This window comes from Periophthalmus magnuspinnatus, chromosome 15 (assembly GCF_009829125.3).
Source record: "Periophthalmus magnuspinnatus isolate fPerMag1 chromosome 15, fPerMag1.2.pri, whole genome shotgun sequence".
Taxonomy (NCBI): domain Eukaryota; kingdom Metazoa; phylum Chordata; class Actinopteri; order Gobiiformes; family Gobiidae; genus Periophthalmus; species Periophthalmus magnuspinnatus.
The window spans coordinates 26,791,617-26,810,279 of NC_047140.1; the positions used below are offsets into that span (position 1 = coordinate 26,791,617).

Sequence of the window (18,663 nt, forward strand, 5' to 3'; positions counted from 1 at the left end):
TGATCTGCAGATTTTCACACACACACACACACACACACCCACACACACACACACACACACACACACACAAAGACAACTCAGTGAAAGTCTGCCAAAATAATAATCATCAAATCAAAAATCATATTATGCACTAGGGCAAGCCAATAAGAGCACAGTTTTAAAAGTGAACCAACACACACAAGCCTAAACCTTTTCCTCAAGTGCATTTGTGTGTATTTGGGGTGGCCTGCCTGCTAAAGTGGAGTTTTGCCTGTCTCCTCGGGTGTCGCTCCTCTCCTCCTCTGCCCCAGTTCTTTTTTTTTTTTTTTTTTTTTTTTTTTTTACTCCACTGAAAGCGCAGAGAAGATTTGAGGAGCCGGCATAACTCGGAACAACAACAGAGAACTCCAAACGTTTACTCTCTTCAAAACGTTTATAAACTAATCAACACTGAAGTAAAGTTGTGTTGGAAGCCAAGTGAAGGCAGAATGTAAGAATTTTAATGCTGTCACGGCGCTGGAGAAGTAAGCAGAAACCGGGAAAGATGGCGAGGAGGCACAGTGGCGTGTTGCTCGCTGTGGCTGCGCTCGGACTTCTCATTGTTGAGAGCGCAGTGAATGGAGAGCTTCAACAGGAGGAGGAGAAGTCCTGTCAAGGCGCTTTCGACCTCTACTTTGTTCTGGACAAGTGAGTGTCCCGTTTTATTTATGGCCTTGTTCATTTCTGCGCATTGCCATGCAACCACCCAGTTGTTTGGAGACGCAAAGCGCATCAGTCATCAGTTCTTCTACTCTTGGAAAACTAGAACCAAACTGTGCCTCGTTATGCAATGTGACCTAAAAGATTGTTATAACTACCTGTTCATGTTTTACTGAATCCTTCAAATCTCTGGATGAAGGGTTGTTATGGTTCGTTTAGGTTGATCCATTTGAGCTCTCATGCATTCTGCTGAACTCGTGCTTAAAAGCCTTTTTGACTTTTCATTGTTGTTGCGTACATGTTGTAAACTGTAAGTAATATTGAATTTTCCTCCAGTCCGCTACTCTGTGTCTGGTGAGACAAACAGGCACTCGGGATGTGGGCAGGGCGTGCAGATGGATAGGGTTTCAGGCTGATGACGCTTGCGGACACAGCTGCCCACAGCAGCTCAGAGCACCTCAGACAGTGAGCTCACCGCATTTTGCAGAACAATGAGTCAGTCCAGGCCTACTGATTTACCATAATGTATCAATATTTTATGTATGTAATGTTATGTATTATGCATTGCAGTTAAACTCAGTGTACGTGTTATTTTTGGCTAAACCCATATTAACTAAGGTTGTTCAGACCAAGCAACATCTGGAGATGGGTCCCCAGCCCTGTGCTGTGGCTGCTCACAGGTTGCATTGAAGGATGTGTTACTTGTAGAGTAAAAATTTCCATTGCAGGGATACAGTTGACCTTAAAATCATGTAATCCTTTTTTATATGCTCTGGAGGCTCTTGGTTGTCTGAACTTTCTTTGTTTGTCCTTGTAGGTGCATTGTGGAATGTTCATGCTGACTTGTACAATATAACGAACATTTTTTGTCATATCTTAGCAATCTGCACGAAAAGCACTTGCACTTGGACACTAAACCTGTCAAAACATGCCAAGTGGGAGTTTTCCATTCAACACCAAACTTGACATTTAAAGTGATTAAAATGATTGTATGTTCCGCAAAGGGGCGGAAACTTTAAAAAGTAATAACATGGAGATTATATGTCACGTTACATCTCATGCATTTAATTGATTTTATTAATTTATTCTATTTTATTTATACCTTGAAAGATATAAATATTTATGTGAGTGGGGTCGACTTTCCAGAGATCTGACTTGTAACTTACCTTGATGCGCAATCTGCTTGTCTTCATGAAGCTAGATAAGTTAAATGCCATACTGTGAAACATTCCAGTTAAACAACCCGATTAAAATTAATAACCGTTATGTGATATTTCTATAAGAGTCTTTGTAATTCCAGTGTCATATTTGAGTGTTTTTTTCTGGGGTCTGGCTGCACAGGACTTCTGTTCTCTTCTGTCTGAATGATCCTTCTACTGTAACAGAACTTCAGGAAGCCTCTGCTCTTTCTCCTCCCATCAGCACACATACCTGGTTTTATTCACCTCCTAAAAGTCATGCACTATGACCTAATCAAGTGCACCTTAACCTGGTTTATCTAATCACTTCAGATGCCCGGTTATATTTGATTGTCTATGTTGAAATATGGAATCTGTAAAAATGTAGTACCTCAAATTAAACTAGAGCAGCAGAGTCTGTGCATTCCTCTTCCATGTCTGACACCACTCTAAATACCAGGCTGCATTCTTCTCCTCTATTTGGTGTCCCACAAAAAGAGGTGTAATGTTAAGAGACTGAACAGACACAGTATTTTCTCTTAGCATCGATAATTTGAAAACGCTTAAATAGTAGCACATCACACTGTCCGTACATCACAATTTTCATAGATGAGTATTCTGCAATGCATTTGTCACTTTGTATTTAGTGGAAATTTCCATAACTTGTGATTTTATTTTTGGGTGCATTTTATTTCTTGGGTTACCACAGTTGCATGGTGATTTGTCAGATTTTTTATGTGACTGGAGTTTGTAATGTTTGTGACAAGTAAAAACTTCTATTGTAATGCCACAGATAATGCCATATTGCTAGCACACTAAAAAAAGAGATTATGCAGTTATATTACATTTATGAGATGGTATAAACAGCATTTCAAAAACATAAATGCTGCAAACAGAGTGGCTTGAATTGGGTTTTTAGTTTATTGAGTTGCCTCTGTAATTCTGCCTGTTTAAGTACAGCAGTTGGGCAGGAAGCAAATTTCCACTCAGCACTGGTCAAAAGAGCATTACTGCAGTCATGAATGTGAGTGGCTTTCTCCATTTACGACTTTGCTTTAGTTTGGGTTAGGCTAACTGGGCCGTTTGATGTGTGCTTCAATAGGCCCTCACACTGACAATGCCCCCCTCTTCGGGTCACTCCTGTGCCCCTCTGTTGTCTGTACTGGAGCCTTTTCACTGCCCGGACCCCCAACCTGTTGTTAGCCTGGCCGCCCTCCTCGGGACATCTGTTGGCCCTCATGGTCCCACATAAGGCAGAGGGACACGGTAAAACATGGCACAGCTGCCTGCTACTCTCTCCCCGCTAGAGGCACAGGGCTACATCTGTCACTGTCTGACTCTAACCCCCTGGCCCGCCACCAATTAGCCACCATTAGCTTTCCCCTGGGATGGCTCTTCATTTGGACAGTCAAACTCAGCAGCTTAATTGTCAGACCACAATTTGACAGGTGACTGGCTGGTGTATGGGAATGATGCTGCATTTATATAACTGTACTGTGGCTACAATACAGGCATATCCAGTCACACTTAATGATTGTGTTTTCTCATCACAAACATATCTGGTCTTGTTTTTTTGTTTCATCCACACACGTTTAACACACAAATCCTGCATTTGTAGGCTGTGTTCTTCACTTAAACTGAAAACACTTGATTCTACCTTGTGATTTCATGTTGTAATACAATAAAGTGTTTTAAAACTTCATACATCTTCACTATCATTTGGATCATTTCAGGCCCGGAAATGGCAATTTCCACTGAAGTAAAGGTAAAAAGTTGAAAACTACGCTTCATGACATTACAAGGTGGAGCGGTGTATTTTGAGCTTAGAAAGGGTTACTCGAGCATGTGTGACTGAAACAAAAAAACACAACTCCAGGTATGTTTTTCACAAGGTAACAGCATTGTAACATGAATTATGCTTCACAAGAGTCCATTTTATGTAGTATAGGAAGGACCTTTATTTACTATATCAATATCAACAAATGCAATGTCCAGTTATAAAATGCCTTGTATGTTGTCATAAGCAAAGAGCACTTCGTTAAACACTAACTTGAAATTTTGATGACAATAATTTAGTTATAGCTAGCAGACCGATACATATATTCAACTAACTGACTTTGTTACGTTGCAGATCGGGCAGTGTGAAGCATCACTGGACAGAGATATATTCTTTCGTTGAGCAACTTGCAGAAAAGTTTATCAGGTAGAGACTGGAGCATTGAGTTGTTGGTCTATTTTGTCTGCATTTCTCTTGTCGTAACAATATTTGTGTTTGCAGCCCCATGCTTAGGATGTCTTTCATAGTCTTCTCCACTCAAGGGAAGGTCATCATGAAGCTTACAGAGAACAGGTAGCAAAACATCTACTGCACATTGATTTCCAGATGCACTTTACATGTGCTGAACCAGCTACCCTGTGTATCGATCTACATATTTGTTTTGCTTTTAGGGAAGCCATTACTGGAGGCTTAATGGCTCTGAGGAAAGTGGTTCCTGGTGGAGACACATACATGAACCTCGGCCTGGAGATGGTAAAGTTTTTTATACTTGCTATTGTCACTATTTTTAATTTGTTTAGTTTAGTTTTTTTAATTTTATATGAAGGAATTCATGTTTTGTGTGTGTCCCATTTAGATGTATGTGCCACTGAAATGAAAGTGTATTGATTGTATATGTAAATTTTACAGGCTAATGCACAAATTCATCGAGAAAAGCAAGGTACTCTAACTGTAATTTAAAAAACAGCAAATGCTCAGAAACATTTGTTAGAATGGTTTTGTATTTACAGGAACGGCCAGTGTAATAATTGCTCTGACAGATGGAGAGTTGAACAAGTTGCAGTTTGATACTGCACAGAGAGAGGTAAAAAAGAAAATGTGCTTTTCATCTTTAAGGACAAAAATAGACTTGATTTACAAAGATGTTTTTGTATTTATAGGCTCAGAGGGCCAGATCAATGGGAGCCATAGTTTACTGTGTCGGAGTGAAAGACTTCAACCAGACCCAGGTAAGATACTAACTCACTTTCAATGTTTTTTGTTTTTTTTAGAATTTGGAAAAGCTAAGATGTTTATATGTTTGCAGCTTGCAACTATAGCAGATACCATGGAACACGTGTTTCCTGTGTGGGGGGGCTTCCAGGCTCTCAGGGGCATCATCGACTCGGTATGAAATGTTTTGACTTAAAAATAAATAAACAATTTCTAAGACTTTTATCTTCTTTCCAGATCATAAAGAAGTCCTGTATTGAAATCCTAGCTGCAGATCCATCCAGTGTGTGTGCAGGAGGTAAGAGTTCCCCTCTAACCTGGACAGGGGCTGGTCCAGTGTGCCATTGTGTCAGATGACAGTCATCCAGAGCCTCTGGACTGCAGTAATTGCATGGACGCTTATGAGTGCACAATGACACAGACCGTATTGTCATTCACGGCCGGCGGAAATTAGCATAGCCGCTCTAGCTCAGCATGTGGGCAGCAAAGTAAAGGAGGTGAAGGGGGGGTGGCGCATGGTCAGAAAAATTAGCAATGAATCTTTAAGCGTGACTGCTCCTCTGGCCTAGTTTGCCACATCCTATATGCTAAACAGCCATGTCGATGTATCACCCTATAACCTTTGCTCCTGTGTCTACTGTTGTGCTTTTGGACATCAATTTATTGGAGTGGGAGATGTGGTAAGAGCGACCAGACACTGCAGCAGGGTCTTTATCTGTAGACTCTAGGATGGATGAGCTTTGACATGACCTTATTAAGACTCACTTAAGAGAGGGCTGCCCAGACAACAACTAGAGCTCAGCATTCATTATGAAATGCAGGGAAAAACCAAAACAGTGTGCTGAGAGGCCCGCAAATAAAAAGGAAACATATTAGTGATGGTGATAATTAGATGCTGTTGTGAATAGCCAAAAGCCAGTGAGTCAGACGACATGTGCCCACTGCCCCCCACAGCTTAGTTTATTATTCGATTGATGAGTACTGTAATGGTCAGTGAACTAAGAGACGCGGGAGACTTGTTTCTGGCCTAATTAATAAAGGGCAACAGTTTGTGTGTTATTTTAAACGTGCCTGTTTATTCAGAACCCCCAAATAAGGGTTTTTAACTTTTTTGAAAAATAATTACATAGTGAATGACCTGTCCAGTATAGTCTGCTTTGCTGCACTTGAATTTAATGCAGATATTAGGAAGCATCTCCTCCAGTCTGTGTGTTGAAGTGTTCATACAAAATGACATTGCACATAGGTAATGTGACAGTGTGTCTCTGTCTCCTCCACATTTGCTTGTTTTGATTGTATCTTTTGTGCACATGTGTAGGGAGGGCACATATAAGTCCCTTACACTGATGTGAAGTGACCGGTTCGGGCCGCCGCAAACAGGCCATCAGACTGGACAGTGAGCATTAGGCCACACTATCGGAGCTGACAGCACACACACACGTGGCAGGTTTCTATGCTTTTCGGGGACGTTATACTGGCTTGTATTAATTTCCTGGAGAGTGATACTAACCATATTTTAATTTTCAATTTTATTTTAGCTTTAAATCATGTTGTTGATAATAAAGACATTATGTCATGAGGCAGGCGCCCCTGATATGAATATTCAGATTTTAGTCCCCACAATGTGATAAATACCCTCTAAATACACACACGCACACACACAAACACACACATACACACTCATGTAGCATCGCTTTAGATGTGACATGACAGCGAAGATTGCTGCTTTCATTAACGTCTGACCCTGTCCTTCTTGCTGTCCCTGTCTCCCTGGCCCCTCCCTGGCCCCTCCCTGTCCTTCAGTGTCTTACTGCACTAACATGATTGAGGAGCCAAGGTTCAGACATATTCCTATTCCTCACACATGCACGCAGCTCTCTACATGTTTAATGTCACACACATTTATACAAGCAGAGACCTTGTCAAACATTCAGGTGTAGATGCAGATGGACATGTGGCAGAGGCCTTGTCAGCAGAGCACCAGTGCTGTACCAGCAGCATGTGACAGTACTGACCTTTTAGCCCATCACACCATGTGTGTGTGTGTGTGTGTGTCAGGGAGAGTGGACAGCCTGGAACTGAGAACTCTTCACTTATGTTGGCATATAAATAACAATGAATCATTATAACTGAGCAACACCATCGAGCTGTAATCAGTGTTATAGATTCAAGTTTTTTGGCTGCTATGACCTTTAGATAAAAGTGATGCCCGCCCTGATGCTTTTATCCAGTGATCTTCACGCTGTAGCCGAAATGTTAAAGGTGTTTCAAGCTAGATGAAGCCTCTGACACAGGGTATGAATACAGGGATATGAGGTATTAAAATATGCTGTTGTAGAATTAATTGAAGTAGCCTTTTTAACTTGGCCTACATCGTCAGTGGTATAATACTCTACAATGGAGGCATAGCCAGACTGCACTAGATTGGAATGGACAACACTATCATAATGTCCTTGCTAGTGAAGCCTCTCCTGCGTTAGAACCTTTCTCCTCTAACACTCGGGCTACTACAATTTATTCTACATATTATTACATATTATTTTCAATTACATTTGAAAAGACAAACAGTGCATGTGCTATAAGTCAGGTCAGAACAACTTTGAGAGTGCAGGACTACTGTAGTCCGCCCTGTGGGCATGTTTTTAAGCAATAGTGTTTTCTGCTCTCTAGCATATGCTGCCGAGCATCCACACAGACACAGCGACATATGCTGGCAAGTCTCTTTCAGGAGCTTTAACAGTGCCCCAGGGAAGCTAAAGGTCAACACTGCGCACAAGCACATGCACAGGCCTCCTGGCTGCAGCACAGAATAGCTGCACTTTAGCACTAGCACCATTGGAGCATATTATGGCCTTTCCACACACGCAGCCATTGCACATTGATATAAACAAGCAGCAATGAGGCATGCAGTGTTTTCACTTTAAATATCTGTCCTCTTATAGACCAGAAGAAGTTATGTTGTTTCAGTAGAGACAGTTTTCCCTAACACTGTCATGTATGGACAAGATTTTGATTTAAATTGTAAATAATTTCCTGCACTTTGTTTCAGAGCATTTCCAGGTTGTGGTGCGAGGAAATGGATTTCTCCATGCCAGAAATATCAACCAAGTCCTCTGCAGTTTTAAACTTAATGAGACACATACAGTTGGTATGTTTGATTTATATATATATAAATTTGAAATGTATATATATTTATGAGAATTTGTCTTTTACAGATGAAAGGCCAGCTGAGATAGAAGACACTTTCCTTCTTTGTCCTGCTCCTGTGGTAGAGGAAGTTGGAAAGTAAGTAGATTGACTATCCAAACTCTATTCTTTATGTGACGTTGAGCATTTTCACTAGGCACTTGTACAAGTGTGTTTAGCCCTGATTCATTTCCCTTCATGTCTAATTGTCGTATCATGCATAGTTTGGTGGGCTCCAAAGTCGGCTGCCCTTCAACAAATTAGTGTCAAAGTCATTGAGTCTCTGTGATCAATCAGAGTTTGTCACTGCTAACGAAGGCAGACACCAATCACACAGGGACAACAGCAGCAGGGCCCAGAAACACAACTTAATGAGAGCCTCCTGGAGAGGACCTTTGCACATCACTGAATGTGGCTTCTCATAGACAGACTGTTGTGATTCTTGTTGAAAAATAAAAGGTAATTTCCAGCAGACACTGGGCTGCTTTGGATGACCTTCTTCTTTCTTGCTCAGACCCCAGACTGCCTAGAGCCCAGTGCATAAATATACATTTTGCAGCCCTGAGCTTAGGACACCTCCTAGACATCGTCTGTCTTGTTGCTGTCACTCAGATTTGTGCTCTAATTTGATCATATCATGTCTACAAGCAATGTTTACAAGTACACAGAGAGTGACTAAGTAAAATTATGAATTCATTAAAACAATTTGAAGATGAACATAACAAAAAGTGTTTTATTTTGAAGAATGAATTATTACTTTTCTGTGTTGTTTTTCTCAGCATTTTACAGAGATGTGATGCCAGACAACCAAAAACATTTAAGAAAACATATTAGAAAATCATGCACAAATGAAATATCAAACATATAAACAACAACCAATAAATCACAGCCAGTTTGTTATTGGTAGAATTATTAGACAGGTGTGCTTTATTGTTTTTAAGGAAAAACACATATTTTTTCTACCAGAAATAAAACCACCTAAACATGCGTTATACTGTCATCGCTTTTTATTTTAATGATCTCCTTGCATACTGATTTTTGGCCTGACTCTCAGCATCACCAGAACCGTTCTTCTTCATATATGCTTTACTCAGGCCTTGTCTCATACAATGAAGTCATTGATGCTGCCGTCAACCAAATGTATTTTGACTGGGAACCTCCCGGACGCTGCTTTTCCTTCCTGTTCACATGCACACAGGGCACAGACATATGAAGGAAGCAGACTGTTGATTGATATGGGCTGAGATCTGACGCTGCCTGAAATGTGGGTTGTCCATATTGTGGTGAAGAGGGGATAAAGGAGGGGAAGAAGACACCTGCACTTCACTATGTGTGTCAATACATGTTATAAACTGAGCCAGTGTCAGCACTGAGGAAGTGTGAGGAAACACTGAGGGCTGGTCTGAGGGGTCTCAGGGGGTCTCAGGGGGTGGGACGCACTGATGAGATGTAAAACAGGAAGACCTCCTCACACCATCCCCCCTCTGCTTCTTTCTCTCATCCCCTCCCCTTGTCACCCCAACTCAGCCCCAAATACTGAAGTGAAAGCCCTGCTTGTCCTTGTCCCCCCCCCCAATCCAAAATAGTCAAGCAATTGTTTCCAAGTCAAAACGTGTACACTTGGACCATCTATTTTATGTATAATCAGACAGACAACACTAGAAATAATGAATGACTGTAAGAGGTACATTTATATTAATTTAGTGTTCTTAACTAATCAAAACAAACAGATACTAAGTGTTAAAATAGCCGTACCCTCCACTAAACCTGACTTTATTTCGTCTTTGTTCTCTTTTGGATACTCCTGTCAGTTACTATCTGTGTTTTTTGTATCACTTTCTTAAGGGATTAGCTCCAGAAATGACAAAATTCCTCTTGCGGGTGGAGAAAGGCTTGACCTCTTAATGCCCTGTTTCTTAGTCAGCATATTTTTTGTTCATACTAAAGTTACAGCAGTTAAATATATCTAGCTCATTACTGGCACAAGTCTCCACATGTCATAATAGTGAGGATAGAGCACTTGCACATTCACAACATCAAAAAACAATTACCGGTATACATCAAGTCTAATTTGGGTTCAAACCAGGAGAAGACACTGTCCAGTGCATAACCAGCTGTTAAATTATGTGTGTTTTTCAGGGTTATTTACTTACAGGTGAGCATGAACGAAGGCCTCTCCTACATCACCAGCTCTGTGCATATCACTACTACAGAATGTGTAAGTGGACATTGTATATTTACACTAATAAAAATACTAGTCTTCTGAGCGCGGTGTTATGGCGTTGCTACTTATCAAAATAAACTTTTCTTTCAATCTTGTTTGTTTTTCTTTTGTCTTCCGGCTTTGTTCTTCCTCTCGTAGCTCTCCTCTGTTGTGTCTCTCATCAGAGGAGGCTGTGAGTACTTTCACTTTATGTTAACCCTATCGAAATGAAGTACCACTACATGCTGGTGTGCTCCGTGTTTAAACATGTTTGTATTATTCTTAGTTTGACGGGACAATTGTGCTGATCTCACTGCTGGTGGTGTTTTTGCTGTTGGCGCTGCTGCTGATGTGGTGGTTCTGGCCCCTCTGTTGCACTGTGGTGAGTTGTAATACTGAGTTACGCCTGTTTTATCAACAGAAATAATTTCGCTCATGATGTTGTTTTTTAAACCCTCAGGTCATCAAAGAACCTCCGCCTCCTCCTCCCCCAGAACCAGTCAGATATTCTTCTTCACTATTATTACCTTTTTATAATACACAATTTAGCACACCCTTCTGGAGTTTTTTATTTTTGCATGTGGCCCATTAAAGTGTTGCCAATAACAACAAAGACTATGTCTGAGTAATAAAATCCAGAGAGTCTATTAAAATTTAAAATACCTTTTGCTAAGTCATGGGCTAACAGTAAGCATAGTTAAGGGAAAGGATCGCTCTTATATTACACAAAATAGACTCTAGAATACTGTTACCTCATCAAAAACATACCTGGAGTTCTTTATTTCACACACATATGTTTGATTAATCCTGCATTATTAGTCTGTCTATATCTCCAAACATCAGAATGCTCTGTTCCACCTTGTGATGTCATGAAGTGGTAGTTTTCAAGTTAACAGCTATTTTTTTAGATTTAGTTCAGTAGAGATTGGCACTTCCTGTGCTACCACATGACATCACACGATGGAGCAGAGTATTTTCCGTTTGAGAGAAAAACTCAGGCTAAATATGTAGGTTTTGTGTCAAACATGTGTTAATGATACACAACTCTAGCTATGTTTGTGATGAGGAAACAACATGATAATATAGCACACAAAATTCAAAGGGTGTGTAAACCTTTTCACATAACTGTATACAATGTATTATGTAGACAATATGTGTAACTTGCTGTTTTCTTAAAAAAAGGAATCAGATGAGGACGATGGGATGCCTAAGAAGAAGTGGCCCACAGTGGATGCGTCCTATTACGGAGGAAGAGGCGTAGGAGGGATAAAGCGCATGGAGGTATGTACAAAACAAAAGAGTTTATCTGGCCCCATGATGTGTGTGATTTGTAAGTTTATGTCTCGTTATTCACAAGGTGCGGTGGGGTGAGAAGGGGTCCACAGAAGAAGGAGCTAAACTGGACAAACCTAAAAATGCTGTTGTAAAGATGCCAGAACAAGAATTTGAACCATATGAGCCGAAACCAAGGAAGCCTTCCCGCCCTCCCCCGCAGCAGAGGAGGTGGTACACACCCATTAAGGTGCGTCTTTCAAAAAATAATAATGATCTAATATAAAAAAAATTGGAAGTTTCCTCAAGGATTACCATATGTATTTCTGTCTGCTTGTCTCCAGGGGAAGTTGGATGCTCTCTTAGCTCTGTTCAGAAGAGGATATGACCAAGTTTCACTGATGAGACCCCTGCCTGGAGATGAGGTGACGCTGCAAACACATATCAAATGTTTATTTCAACTCAACTTTTGAAGATATTGAGGTACAGATCTTAGCCACAGAAAATAAATGGTTTGAGAGGGGAGTTAAAGAGGCCATTTTTGTTAGGAAAGACAATCCATCTTTGAACAGGAATGGGGGAGCTCAGACATTATTTATCTCCTGTTTATAACTCCATCCTCAGACCTAAATCAAAACAAGGGAGACAATAGTTGTAGCCAGAATGCTAGTAGGTCTGAGCGCACCTTTAGGAGACTGAATGATATTGCAAAATATGTCTCAGGCAGCTCTGAACTGAAGAAACAGCTTGGATTTTTTCTTTAACTATTTCTACTCCAAATACAACCTAAATTATTTTTATCAGTTCCATGGTAAAATGACATGGATTACAGACTGTTCAACTCTAAATCTCTAGTCACAGTAATCACAGTAATAACTTTTTTGTTGTTGTTGTCCAGCTGGCTACCAGAGAAAGCTAACTAGATTAAGACCAGTTACCAAATATTTCTCATGGTAGATCACTACAATGTGTCAGGGAGCTGTGTATGTCCACATTGATTTCTCAAACAGTCACACTACACAGATTAAGTGAATAAGAGACAGCTGTGACTGCCTGAAGACCTCCTTTGTGCACATACATAGGGAACTGTACTTCGTCAAACAAAAACAAAAATGAATAGAACACTGCAATTGTTAATAATGTAACAAATATGTACAGTTTTTGAGGCAAGGTTCAGCTCCCTCCAAATAGTAACTTAAACATCTGTCAGGTCAGAAGAATGTGTTAATAATAAGCCTGCATGATATCTCTCATTAAATAGAAATTACAATATGTGTTAGAACAGTTAAGAAATCACAAAGGCAGTAATTACTTAGATTTTTATAGAAATCCCTGTAGTGAAATGCCTGGGATTCTTGTGTTATTTTATCAGATCATATTTCAGTCAAATGTTAATGCTCTCGTTGTTTACATTGTGCTCTGTGAACAGAATCCTGCTTTCTAAACATATTGCAAATCTTATCATAACTGCAATACTTGTTAGAGAAATCAGACTTTTTTTTCAAAATTGTGCAATTCAATTCAGTTTCAATCCAATTCAAGTTTATTTATATAGACCATTTAAAACAACTTCAGCTGAGCAAAGTGATTCAGAACCAAAAGAACAAAAAAATAAATAAATAAAAATAAATAAAACCAAATATACATAGGAAAAGTATGATAAAACACCAAGAAATCCTGTCCATGTGCAGTCCTAGTTATTAAAGGTCCAATATTCAAAAAAAAAAAAAAAAAAAAAAGCAGTGTTATAATGTTGTTACCTCTTAAAAACATAGCTGGAGTTGTGTTTTGTTTCATTCACAGATGTTTGAAACTATTATTTGTATATATCTCCAAAACTCAAAATGCTCTGTTCCACCTTGTGATGTCTTAAAGCGGTAGTTTTAAAGTTAACAGCTACTTTTAACCTTTTGTTCAGTAGAGATCGATAATTCCAGGTCTGAAATCATCCAAATGATTCTAGTGAAGGTGTGTGGAGTTTAAAAACATCAACGTTCTACTTGTTTTACCACATGACATCACAAGGTGGAACAGAGTGTTTTCGGTTTCAGAGAACACAGCTAGATATGCAGGATTTGTCTGTTAAACATGTGTGAATGAAACAAAACACAACTCCAGATATGTTTTTGATGAGGAAACAACATTACAACATAGATAAGAAAATAGTGTAATATCGGCCCTTTAATGCAGAACTCTTCCAGAGGCTTATGTGTTATATAAAAAAAAAGTGATATAGTTAGATTTTTGAGATCCACTGTACAATATTTTGTTTGTGTAAATCAGTATTTTTTATTCCAAATCTCATCTTGAATTTTGGTATGAAATAACTTGCAAGAACAACAAGATAGCTATAGTAGTTACCCTTGACCCTGTTCCTCATGTCCCCAAAACCACACAGATGTTTTTGTCAATGCTCTGGTTGCCATGGTGAAGCATCTGTCCCCAGTGTCAATGTCTCCTTTCATGACTTAAGCCGTATCTTGACCCATTTGTTCACTATAAGACACAAGTCGTCTGTACAGCATAACACTATGAGCATTTACTGTATCTGGAGTCTATAAAAGCTACTGTTTTTCATTATTTTCATCTTGGCTTCGTTTTTGAACTGGACAATTCATCTTCCTCAGTGCAGAATTTTCTAGGGCTTTTGTCAGTTTTTCTTTGCATGGCCGCTGTCCCTAGCACTTTGGCACTTTGCAACAATGACCCTCAGAAATTGCTTCACGCACCATTAATCCAGAAAAATAAAATGCCATTGCACACATGAAAAGATACAAGGAGAAAAAAACTCTCAAAGAGAGGTCAAGGGGCCAAATACAGACACACCACAAAAGACTTACAAGTCTCTAAATTTTAATAACATCAGACAATTACTGAAATGTTGAATTGTTTAAACAGCACCCCAAAGATCTTCATTCAAAATGGATTTACCAAATATAAACTTTTGGGTTATTCTTTTGGTGTCTCCACAGCAAACAATCTGCTTCCAGGCATGTTGCCACTATTAGCATGTTCATTTAGGATACGCTCTATATTGGAATAACTGTTGGGATTTTTTTTTTTTTACAAATAAAAAACACATTTGTTTCTAAATTAGAGGTGAGCAACTACTCTTTCCCAAGGACCATATTCAAATCGAGGCATGTGGCAGGGGACCGGGCCAATGTGATCATTGTTATTCACCTTATTCCGGAAGTTGCCGTGGGCGTCGCCATCGTCATTCGGGTTGTATTATTTTGCATGGGGCTGGCGATCTTGACGGTAAATTAAGTTCTATAGGGACTACTAAGTGGTTTTAAAGCCTCTCAGAGAATCGGTGCAGTGTTGACTTGTTGGTCACATGAACATAGACCATTTTACACAAATTAACCGACTTTATATCATATTTTAGCAGCAAAGTTTTTCCCAAATCCTCCATTGAAATGAATGGGATTCCCAGTTAACCAGAAGTTTAGTGGCATTTATGGAAAAAGTGATGGGGTCAAGAAATGCACATCAGCTACTAATATTGGCTGTTACCCTCAGTCACAAATCTGTTACTATGCTATAATAATTATCAATTAAAAAATAATAATAATTATATATATATATACACACATACATACATATACATATATATATAAATATTTGCAAACCATATCATAAGTTTAAGTTTGCATTTAGATTTTGCACAGTTCCCAAACTATTTTTTGAGCTTCTAATAATTGTGACTCAAAAAGCACATCTGTAAGTCACATGGAGTTGTTAAACATCAGTTGACAATTCATTCTTTATTAATGTCACTGAATCTGCGACGTGTCATCATTGTGCTGCCAGTTTCTGGAAGTCGCTATTTCCCCATGTCTTACATTACATTCACTTACTGTACTGCTGTGTGTCACTCATGTGTGTCTGCTCCACACAAACAGATGTGCGGTGTAAAAGCCACGAGCCAAATTCTGACACAAGAGATTCCCTTCTTTTGTCTCTCAGCAGTGATTCCAGCTCAGAGCGGAGGACACTTTTAAAAAATACCATAGACTAAAGCTGCTCCTCCTCATACATGCAATTAGTCTGTCTGCACAAACCACCACCAACGTCTTCACTGTCATTTCATTTCTACTTACTTGCAATTGACAGTAGCTTTCAAACTAGTTATTATAACACTGTATTTTAAGTATATGTATTTTTTTTTTCAAGCAAAACCGTTAATTTGCCCTGTGAGTAAGGACAAAATAAGTCACATTTAAACAGCTGAAGAATATTTCACATTCTGTCAAATATTTTTTCTCTAAAGTCTATAATGTATTTTCCTATTGCCACAAGTTGCGTTTTGTGTGCATTTTTGTCTCTCAACACATAAACAATTAGAATATTGTTATAATTTCTTATTTATATCTTCTTCTTCATTTCCTGCTGAGGTAATCACTGCATAAACAAGGTGACCTCAGCTTTAGTCTGCATGTCGTTGTCATGTATGCAGGGAGTTTAACTGTATCCTCGTCCTGTGTTCTTCTCATGTAGATTGTTGTAATGTCAAGATAACATGCTGACCTGTCAGATCCAGTTGGCCATTTAACCATCTCAACCACCTCTATTGAAATGGTGTGCGTATATTGTAACCTCAGATGTTTTTACTTTTGCTTGAGGAGGGTAAAGTCTTAAGGCAAAGACAACAGCCTAGACAGTGTGGTCAAAGGAGTGTGGCTTGGGGGTTTTTAAGGATCTGTTTTTCTCTCTAAAGAATCCAGAGCTCGTGGTAAACAACTGCCAAAAGGTGAAGTCAGTGGAAAAAACATATCTGATTTACATTAAAATGACACATAGGCGAACAGATGTCTAAAAATAATATAGGGTTATATTGAATGCTGTGACATCATTGTATTTAGTCATAAAGCGTTTTAAACTTTTGAAAACATTTTAAAAACATACATAAGCTTTACATAATTATCATTTTGATTCTATTTTGATTAATCTTGGCGCCTGCTCAGTGTGAATCATAATCCAAAAATCCTCTGGTTTAAACTTCCTTAGCCTCCCCCATACCTTCCTCTCTCCGCCTTCCTGTTATTCACGTAGCTTCATTCGGGCCATATGTTCTGGTGGAGGCATGCTTACAGTCACCTCTCACAAACACTCCCAGTATTCATGAGCTTGTCTTCTCATTGTGCCCATATGCTGTCTCTGGTGTTGTTCTGCTGCTCACAAACTGGCTCTTTCACTACAAGATCGAAACAGGCGGCCCCTCCAACTGTGCTTACCCCTAATCAATTACACCATTCTCATATACCCTCGCTAACAATAGACCCTCAGTCACAAAGCTAACTGCTGCGGAGGCCCTTCTTAATGACCCTGAGGTGACTTTAGGGCCTCTCTGTTTAATAAGGTGTTATAATCAGACCACCAAGGGGCGCCGACACAGGGGTCTATACCAGCTTCCATCCCACATTCTCTCAAAGACAAGAGTCAGTGTGGTGTGCCAGTGATCTTGTGGTGAGGATAACCATCAATGGGAACAATAAGAGAAGATTCCTATTCTTCCCGACTTGTAAATTATGCTAAACACTAAGGGGCCCTGTGTTAACTATTGTGATCCAATTGAAAAGTCCCCATGCAAAACATTCCGACAGCCACACGAGACATAAACCACTTTCTGTTCTTTTATCAAGGGATAGAAAAAGAACATAAATGTGTTAGGACTACAGAAACACCCTCTTAAAGTCAGAGGACGTCTTTGCTCCGATCACTGTGATTGTAGTGCAGGTGTGAGCAGATAGAGCCTGCTCTGTTTGTATAAAGAGGGCCAAACACATACTGCCTCTGTCAGCCACAGTGGGCAACGTATCACACAACACGCTTTGGCTGAGGGATCTGAGGCGCTCATTGACACTGCACAGAGCATTTGGATACAAATATGACTGTACTCATTTGAACCAAGATCATTGTAAATAGCCTTTATTCAATACAAGCATGCCTCAACTTTCTGTTTTAAACAATGAATAGACTGATTTTGAAACATGTCTTTGTATGATTCTAAACAGCCGGTCTCTGCTGATGCATGCCTGCTTAATTTGATCATGCTTGGTGTTTTTGACAGGGTCGTTGCATAAGTTTTCAGCGTGTGAAAGACCCAGACTCCAGTTTGAATCATCGCACATCGTCCAGTCCCTCTCATCACCCTGTCTCTTCACCTGCTCCGTCCACGGAGGAGCGGCCCTTGGTCTCCAACTCTGTGCCCCGTACAAAGCCTCCATCCAGAGGTCCTCGCACCACTCCCCCATCCCGCGTGCCCCCTCCTATGGCCAGACCCCCCCCAGGCCCACCTCCAGCACGGGCTCCTCCAGGACCCCCAGGACCACCACCATCCCGGCCCCCACCTCAACTTTGATCAGACATGGAGCTTCAAACTTTTGGGCGTGCTCCTTGCTTTGTTGCTGGACAGCAAATATCTATCCTTTGGCAGTGTTTAGGTGACGTTAGTGTGGTCTTGGTCAGCATCATGATTTCACTTTAGTCACTTGATGCAAATTTCCTGGTAAATGTCATGCGCTTTTTTGTAACTTGGCATGCTCCATTTTTGTATACTTCCTATTGAAAATTTAAGGCACTCATCTGTACTTTCCTGGACTCTTGTTGGCTAAGCCGCTGTGGGTATGGTTCACTGTTTCAGGTAGATTGACTCTTAATTGCATATTTTCAACCAGTAATCAACTTTTTGTATCAAATTAATGTTTTATACAACTGCATCTTTCCTCTGATTGCAACTGCAGGGCAGTTTTCTCCACATTTTATTTATTTCCAAGTTTGAAAACAAGTCCTCTACCATCAGTGGATTTTCATTTTCATGACTTGTGAATTCTGGCATGTAAGGCAACACTGCATCAAATGTATAACTTACTAACACAGTAAAGTGAAAGACTGCACCATGATTGTATCTCTGTGGTATTAATGTTGTGTTTTTTGTTTTCATTTTTAGACTGAAATGGTCCTTTGTATCGTTTCTGTACTAACAGCTTTTTTTTTTTAAATAAAAGGTTTCTAATGCTTTACAGTGAACATGCTTTTCACCATTTTTGAAGCCTCTAGATTTCAATACATTTGTCTCAATAAGGATTGATTCATTCTGTACATATGTATGTTAGATTGATAGATATCTATCTAATCTCATAATATCCCAA

The 18,663-nt window shown here is 39.7% G+C and overlaps 1 protein-coding gene across 1 annotated transcript; it reads left to right on the plus strand.

Annotated features, from left to right (window-relative positions):
* The first annotated feature begins 308 nt into the window (after positions 1–308).
* On the plus strand, positions 309–18,508 carry antxr1d (ANTXR cell adhesion molecule 1d). Its single transcript, XM_033979880.2, has 18 exons — positions 309–666; positions 3,988–4,059; positions 4,135–4,206; positions 4,305–4,386; positions 4,543–4,573; positions 4,644–4,717; positions 4,794–4,862; positions 4,940–5,020; positions 5,083–5,143; positions 7,895–7,993; positions 8,061–8,130; positions 10,171–10,249; positions 10,521–10,616; positions 10,695–10,733; positions 11,417–11,515; positions 11,592–11,756; positions 11,851–11,931; positions 17,583–18,508. Exons 1-18 carry the CDS (start codon positions 482–484, stop codon positions 17,871–17,873), a joined length of 1,746 nt encoding a protein of 581 aa, XP_033835771.1. The 5' UTR covers positions 309–481; the 3' UTR covers positions 17,874–18,508.
* The last annotated feature ends 155 nt before the right edge of the window (positions 18,509–18,663 follow it).